We start from the raw sequence: 9,307 nt of genomic DNA on the forward strand, positions 1-9,307 counted from the left end.
GTACTTGTTGTATGGTTTAGTGCCCCATGCATGAGCAATGCTATTGATAGTCCACACGGAGTGCGATGTAATCATGTATCGTATGAATACTTGCGACATGAGAGCCCTACCCCAAGTCTCGTTCCAAAAATATACAGGTATCGCCGTAGGTAGGATAACGCAGAAAAAAAGTTGAAGAGGCAAGAAGTACCTGTAAAAATGCAACTCTGATTTTTTGGAATTTATTTTAGCGCGTTATATATTTATTTTATAAATCTGAAAATTGAATCTAAAGATTACTTAATAGAAAGGGAAAGAGAATATCTTCGAGAATTTAAGTTTTGTGTAAAAAAAATTAAAATACTGTACTGTACAAAGGAATAATTCAAAGGAATAAATAAAGAAGAAAATATATGATAAAAAATATAACAAATGCTCAAACATGTTATGCTCCCATAAATGTTATAGTTGAAGTTTGGAGCGTCTACGATGTCTAATTATACAAAGAAACATATGTAGACATATATAGACATAATAAATGTAACAAAAAACGTGCGGATATATCGGGTTAAACGGAGCGCTTAGGACTTCGACTGTTGAGAATTTTCGTTTCTTCTTGGAGAATGTCTGCGCATTTGTACATTTTGGCACAAAGCGGAAAAACAGTCGTTAGAAATTTTTTATTTTACATGTACAAGTACACGCGAGTACTTCGGATTAGACGAACCACTTTCGGGCCTCGACTGTTAAAAATTTGTTTCTTTTGACGTAATTCACGTAATAAATCTTGGGGAATGTCCACGCACTTTGAGCATTTTAACACAAAGTTAGTAATTTTTCGTTAGTAATTTTTCATTTACATATACAAGTCGTCATTACATATATGCATGGATACTTTGGAGCTTAACCGAGCATTTTTGGGTCTTGACCATTAACAAACTATTTTATTTTTATGGTCAAGAATCTTAGAGATTGCTTTTATACTTATATATTTTACCACAAATCACAGCGTTTTTATGAAGATTTTATTCTGCTCTCTTTTTTATTTTCTGTTATTTGTTTATTACTTTTAAATTATAGTTTTTTGTTATAATTTTATGGTTTTTTATATAAATATACATATTTTTATAATTTCTTTAATTATATAAGGCAATTTTTTAATTTTTAACCAACTTCAAAAAGAAGATTCTCAATTCGGCGAGTGTATGTGGATACGTATGTAGATATGTTCATGATTTTCTCTACTGAAACTGGACGCATTTGAATGCGGTTTTCACTGTCTTATACAGCAATTCTCTATGAAAGTTTTTTTTTTATAAACTCTTCAAACTTTATTTGCGTCTCATAAATGCTCAAAAACATGTGCACACTAGAAATGTTATCATACATTTATATCTATTTGCTTTATTTGAAGTTTTTATTCAAAAATAATAGAAATGTAAACTATATAAAAAATGCACATAGTCTATAACTGATTAAATTTACCTTTCTCCAAAAGCCACGACAGGATCTGATAAAACATCTGATAAATCGAGCTGCTTGCTTTTTCTAATAAATTCCGGATGCTCTTTCATCATTACCCATCCCATATGCGTATAAAAGAAACCGCGCTGAGTGTTGTGGGGATCGCCATTAGTGTCACAATACTTGTGATGCATACGATGATTTTTTACCCAATTGTATACCGAATTCTAAAAGCAAACAATGAAAATTTTATTTACATATTTACAACTGTGTTAAAAAATACAGATAAAACAACACATAAATAATTGCAAGGTTTGTATTTAAAAACGAAAGAAGAAGAAAGGGCTCGCGAATAAAACTAGATATATGTGCTAAAAAGGGGTAACTCTGAGAAAGATGCCAATCCGTCGAAGATGCCACTTTGTTAATATTTCGTTCATTATCTGATAGGTTGTAATGTTTTCTAGTTGTTAATGTGGGGATTGTTTATATAACATGTGTGACACGTGCAAACTTCTTCAATTTTATCGTATAAGATGCGTAAAATCTGGGAAGAATCAAAGGTAGCATCTTCTCCCTCATCATTGGAAAAATGCTATTTTAGGAAAAACATATTAGCTTGACGGACTATTTTATTTACACGAATACTGACGTACAATTTTTGTATTCTTATATATTAGTTTTTTAAATAATGAATGCTATAATATTCGATAAATGTATATCTGAAACAAAAATATTAATTTTTCTGAAATTGTTCCCGGCAAATTGCCCCGGCATTTTTCAATTTAAAAATTTGTCTTTGCGTCACTTTTCCTTTCTTGGGGGCAAAACTAAGCGACGCCGCGACGTACGGGAACATGGAAAAATCAATATAGTTATCAAATGCAGAATTGTAGTTGCCACAACCACAATAAATAGTAATATTTTGGACAGCCATATCTGTGGTTGTCACACCCACATTGTGGTTATGCTGCCGTACTGCCGTAGTTGAGCTACAATCTAGATCCCCCGACAATTCGTACGTCAACAATTTAATTTCAGTTGTCTGAACCTCAGCCGTTTTTTTCGTGTAAACTTTATTAAGCAATTTTGTACCTAAAGGAACACTCTTTAAATGTGTACCATTAAATTTGCTTGAAAATTTTAATTAATTGTTGAAAATTGCCATTGAAAAAATCGTGTCGAGTTTGCCCTGGTCTCTCCTACATTATATATAATGTACATAAAAATTTGTTATAGTAGCTAATAAAATTTATATTAAAATTACCTGTCCAACTGCATTAAAGCATATCAGAAATAGGATTCTTAATGGTAATTTTGCTTTGTAGCACTTGTGACTCCAAAGTCGATGAGCGCCACCAGATACTCCGATATTAGATATGAGGTACATCCCAGGTACTTAAAAATATAAGAGAAAAAAATATATATATACATATATATGTGTGTATTATAAACAAGAATTCATGCAAGTTATGTTATATTTCTAAAATGCTTCACAAATATATATTTCTAAAAATATAACATACGCAAAAATTTTTAAGAAGATTTTTAAGACTTCTATTTTTTATAACGTTAATTACGCTCAATAAATGATTTTAATTAGAAAGCGCTGATTTAATTTGAATGAGAATCTAAATATGTAAATTAATCACAGACAATTATTATTATTTAATAATTCCGTTATTGTTAAATGCATTTATTTATATATTTATTTGCACTTATTTAGATCACGGATGATAGTTTTCATGATAATCGAGTAACACCATCAAAAGAATAATTAGAGATAATTTCTAATATTACCTATTATTTGGTCATAAATATAAATGTTTTGTCTATATTGCAATAATAATTATTAATATTTATTTGGATATTTTGTTTAAATATAATATAATAATATCAATAGCGTTTAATTATGTTTAAACTCACTTAACAGATGTAAAAAATAATTGCATTAGAAATAAAATTATTTAGTGTCAAATTAATTATTTTTAGTAATTTAAACTTAATGACTTTATTAATACCTTTTGCAATACGAAAGAATACAATAGGTTAAGAAAGTATTAACGTTAACTATTTTTTATTTGACTAATTTAAGAATCAACGATTTTATTTTAAAAGAACTTCTATATATTCATAGCTGCTCGAGAAAAATTTCAGAAACTTTGAAAATTTCTTTGTTAGATTCGTTTCTGTAAAAAAGCGTAAAATACTTTGAACGGGGATATTTACTCCATAATGTAGTCTTCCAATTTTCCGTGTAGTTGAAAGTCAATAAACCATAAATGCCAATAGTGTGGTATAAAAAGAATAGCAGAGCTATAGGCCATATTACATCAGTTTCAAAATTGAAAACACCTGATCTTTTCATTTCGGATTTTTTATAACTGTCATCATTCTTGTTCACTCCTGCCATGTTCATATCGTCAAGAGCTTCCTTCTTATTTTCTTTGATAATGGAAGTAATTGTATTACATTCCATTATGTTGAATATTGATGACTATAAATAATTTTTTCTGAAAACAAGTGATATCTTTAAAGCCACAGAAACAAAGCAATTTCTATCTGTTAGAAATAATACAATAAAAATCGCTGTTTAAAAGATTAAAAAGCAAGGTTAATTAATTAGTGTTTTATTCAAGCGCCAGTGCGATTGTCTTTTGAACTTTTAGGCAACGTGCAAAAGGTAAAATTTATTATATATCGTTATACGATATTCGATTTTTTAATTTTAAGTGCAATTTATAATTCTGCATAAATCCATTGCGTATTCTAACGTGAAATAAGTTTCTGTAATATATTATTTCTTAATTTATATTTTTAATTAATGAATATATGCAGTGTCTATAAACACACATGGGATCAAAAGTGCGTGAATTTGAACGCACAATGGAATATGTTCGGAATGCCTGCTTTTGGTTTAAACATTCATAAATTGTTGGTTATTTAATATACGATAAGTCAAATTATAAAATATTGTAGTGGAAATAACGAGAAACTGATATTATGTTGGTATCCTTTACTTCCTAATTTTATGTAATTATTTTGCTTGCAGAAATAGTATCAAATAATAAATACATTTTCCGAGATCATCACGTTGGTGTATTTAGGAGCCAAAATTAATTACAAAATTAATCAACTTATGTCAAAATTGTATAAAGCTGTGATACAAAAAATTGACAGCCACATCGATGAAGCAAAAATTTAGAAAGTTATTTTCTTGTCAAATCACTGTTTAATGATTTAAATATTATGTAATCACCTGTCCTATGCAATAAAGACATGTAGCATATTATTGGCTTTTTCATTAAAATTTTATTAATTAATGAACTCAATTCTAATCACATTTCTATAAGGTGACAAATACTTTTGAGCGGTAGTGTATACACTTAAAGGAACTGTGCTTTATATTCTGGCATTCCGATTCAAGGAATTACCTCTGTAAATTCCTTACCCCACAATATTATCTCTAACTTAGAGCTGTACATGTAAATATTTGATGTAGAACGTAAGGTATATTAATTCACTGGGTCATAGCTTAAGTTAGCAGCCGCTGGATCTCTAATAATCAACACGTACGTGGTTCATCGAAATACTAAAGTGTATAACGAGAAAAATAAAAAGCAACTAGTTCTCTCTTCTATTTTATCTTGCATTTTTTACGCTAATAAGTCAGGCTACTGTAACCCATCGAATTAATGCAACTTACTGTACATCAAATATGGAACAAGCTTGTGTTTCTTGGATAGTTAAACAAGAAGCACATCTCACATTCACCGAGAAGTAAGTGAGTAACTTCAAAATTTGATGGTTTAAAAATAACGTAATTTTTCGCGAGAAAATCCAAGTACAACTTTACTAATGATCATAGTTTTATTATGTGATCGAAATCAAAATATTCAGAACTTGAGCAAAAAGAGATATTAAGTCACTTACCCTTCAGCTCAGAGAATGCGAGAATAATCACTGAAATCGTGGTGAAATATATCGAGACATAATATAATTCATAAATAAACGACGCCATTACAGTTAAGACAATGATTACTTAGCATTTTTAATTTCATTTAACCCGAGTAAAAAAAATGACTAGTCAAATTAGCATATATACTCAGTGCGTAAATGAATAATCGGATATTGGCTGTTCCTTTTACGTCATCTTTGACATAATTAGAATCGTTTGTATGTTAACTGCGTAATTACAAATATTTGTATGAAACTTCTATGTCTTTCGGCTAATTCTATTTCGTATACGTAATAAACACTGTAGGAAAACAGATCCGATTTTCAAGAACTTTTCTTTGTATCTTTAACTTTAATATATATTAGAGAATACAAGCGAAATACCTCTGCCTCTGCGAGAGAAGACAATGTTTTCGGAAGCTTAACGCAGTTGATCTGTTCCTTTCGCTGTTCTCGACACTCTGACTGAAACCGTTATCAGTGCTCGCCTTTGAGAACCGAACTGTCCCCCGAACTGTTGCCAAATATTACAAGGCCCAATCACATGACTAGGAAGTACGACAAAGCAAACGTAATATATAAACACAACTAGAATATGACGAGGCAAATATGGAGGGGGAAAAACAACAGTAGTGTAAGTCAAAATTTTTAAAATATTGTCTCGTGTGCACAGATGCAATCTGTACAATATATAAATTGTATCTGTGCACACGAAAAAATGTTTTAAAATTTTGACTTACATTACTGTGGTTTTTACCCCTCCATATGTACATACATTGTGCTTTCCGACTTCGCATTGATTCAATGTAGTGTTAGCTGATTGACAATAAAAATCTTCAGGAAATATTCGTAATTGCTCAATTAACTCGATTAATTATATATATTTTGTAAAAATAATTGTGATGAAAGAAAACCGAAGATGACAGACAAAGGATATCAACTATCAACTATTCGACATTGACTATTTATAGACGCCGAATTGAAGTCAATTCAACTAGTTATTTCTGCGTAGTTTCTTACGTGCTTCTCGCATATCCCGAACATAATTCGATACACAGCTTTAAGTAATAAGTTATTTATAACATTGCTTCTACGAGATTATTAACATTTAGTAAGTTCGTATCTCTAAGGATATTTTGAAAACAATAGTAAAAGTAAAAATTATAATTTGATGGCCAGTGAAGTCTGGAACACGGTTATACGACAAATCAAATTTTATAATACAAATAATTAGGATATAGTGTAGTTCAGTACGGATTTATGCCCTTTTCAAATCGATTTCTGAAAGGGCGAAAAGGACATTTAATTCCGAGCACTGGTGTAGTTCATCAAAGATCGCCAATTGAAGATCTCAAGTAGAGATCGAAACCGATTTTGGAAATCGCATTTCACAATATAATTATTTGTATTATAAAATTTTATTTTTGCACGTATAATCGTACCTCAGACTCATACTGGCCATCAAATTATAAAACTATATAATGTTGAAGTGTCAAACAAATAAATTTTGGTTTATATAAAAAACTGGAAGGATCATCCGCGCGTATATTTTTGAAACAACTCTTTAAATCTGAATCAGTGAAAAGTCACTGAACGCATCAGTGACTATTCACTGGATATCAGTCTAAATGCCACTTTAGTGATTTACTGATTCAGATTTAGATAGAACATATTTGCATTTCCGTATAAATGTGTATTACATGCACTAATTTTTGCACTCTCTGCAATAATTTTTTACTATTTTATTAAATTTATTACAACATTTAGAGTGTTATAATTAATTTAATATGTTAATATGATATATATTATATCATTGCAACAATGCGGTCTTTTGATAAACTATAAAGAAAATATTACAAGTAAACTAATGCTTTATATTCTTTTTTTTCTTATTTTTAATCAAAGAATGTAATATTTAAATCTTCTACGAATTGAACGAATTGAACAAAATTTATAATATAGAAGTATATCGAATTCTTGAGAATTTAATAATAAAATTTGTGCGTTGAGAATAATATTTCTCGATATCTTATTAATTTTATCGAACATCTAGATAACTCTAAAATCTTATTAAAAAACCTGTTTCCCACGATGCAATTTTTCGTGCTACCTGTAAGGAGCTCTGCCACCGTGCAAACTACGCAGCGAGAAAAGTTGCTTGCTGCGAGTAGCGCTGACAGTTTTACGTGATAGAACAAGTGCTATTTTTTCTGCGTGTTTTGCTGCTAGTCGCTATAAGCGGCCAATTGACATAAGCTTTGTTTTTCTTCTTATTGCAATAGATTAAGTGTTTTTAAAAATATGGAATATAAAACTTTGACACTTAAATGTATGATAATATTATAATTCTAATAAAAATTTGCGAAAACTCAAACAACAGAAAAAGTATGTTGACAAATTGAAACAGATTCGACTCTTATCAAAAATTAAAAATCAGTTAGTGTATGTGCAAAAGATATTAGGTATTTAATAATTTTTCTACGCGTTTATTAAAACAAAGAAATATATTTTCTAATTGTAATAATTAAGATAAAATTAATATAGGGTCGTAATTTTGGTACGTAATCTTGGATCGCGAGAACTAAAATCTTTCAATTACTTATTGAAAAAAACAAGTAAGATAACAGATAAATATACCTTGGCGGAGAAACAAGATTGGAGTGAGGCGTTATATGTGCACTGACTGGTTACTGAAGATTCTTTATTGCACAAGATTTATATACTATATTCTTTTGTGAAAAAGATTTTTTGAAATCACTAACTTGCCTAGAACGATTGTGACACTTACAGTGAGTGCTTCTGCCACAATGCATTTCATTTTACATTAATATATATCATCTAGACTTTACGTCATTACAAAAATGCTGATATCATTTCATGTATATGCATTTATGTATGTATAGTCGGCATTTGTTCTCATAATTTTCATATATTAACATCGTAATTTTTCAGCTTTATTATATGAATATATGAATCATAGGCATCCACAGAAGGGCCCGGGACAAGAGAGGACATTTGTCCCTCTATAGTGGGCCTATTCTGTAACACTTAACGACAGTTTCATTGACGTTATATTTGCGTTGCGCAGATATTATATATGGTAAAAAAGCTACGCAACGATAATACTGGAATCAGCAAAAAATTTAGCATTTACTTCCTTTGAATAAAGGAAGCGCAAAGTTATGCTAACCTTACCGATCTCTACCTTAGTCCATATAGGAAAAACACATTTTTTTTCTAATTTTTATATAATTTTAGTTTGTCAATGCCTGCCTTGCTCGAATGTAATTCGTTTCTCCTGTTTTTTTCAAAAATCAAATAAGATCTCTCAGTTTTATTTATTATTTAATCAATGCCTGCTTTTGTTTTCTACAAATAAGATTGCAATACATTGAACGAATGAGAAAAGTACAGAGTGTCCCAGGGAAGTTGCTAAAATTAAACTCTTTCCCTTCTAGGTAGATGTTTATTAGATAGATGTTCTATTGTCCGTAATATTGTCAACAACACGGCGACATTAAAGCGGGGAGCACTGCACACTTTTGCATAATAACGCATAATGCGTAAACATAAGAAAATTGATTGGTCCATATACATGTACATAAGGAAATAGGAACCAATCAATTTTCTTATGCTACGCATTATTGCGTTATGCAAAAGTCTGTGCTCCCCGCTTAATGCTTTTCCATATGAAAGTAGTTGGGTCCGAATCAAGTAAAATAGTTAGACACATCGGTTGTGCATCATGACTGTGGGTTTTTTGAAGGAAATGACTTGAAAGAATTTACTACACGAAATCTTCCGGTTATTAAATATAGCTTCTTCGATTTAATATTCAAATATAAAACTGTAGTTTGAACGTGTAAAGTTAAATTGACTTTGATTTGAAAGTTGATGCAAGGTAAGA

The 9,307-nt window shown here is 30.1% G+C and overlaps 1 protein-coding gene across 1 annotated transcript; it reads right to left on the minus strand.

The window, feature by feature from the left end:
- Window positions 1-8,199, minus strand: LOC112454066 (delta(9)-fatty-acid desaturase fat-7-like; the record flags this gene model as incomplete). The annotated part of the gene is made up of 5 exons (XM_025015255.1): window positions 8,038-8,199; window positions 3,673-3,956; window positions 2,711-2,841; window positions 1,465-1,670; window positions 1-190 (listed from the first exon to the last, which is right to left on the minus strand). Coding segments are annotated over exons 2-5 (777 nt in total), but the record flags the coding sequence as incomplete, so codon positions are not given.
- Window positions 8,200-9,307: the final 1,108 nt, after the last annotated feature.

Source organism: Temnothorax curvispinosus, unplaced genomic scaffold, assembly GCF_003070985.1.
Source record: "Temnothorax curvispinosus isolate PA1 unplaced genomic scaffold, ASM307098v1 QBEX01004775.1, whole genome shotgun sequence".
Classification (NCBI taxonomy): Eukaryota; Metazoa; Arthropoda; class Insecta; order Hymenoptera; family Formicidae; genus Temnothorax; species Temnothorax curvispinosus.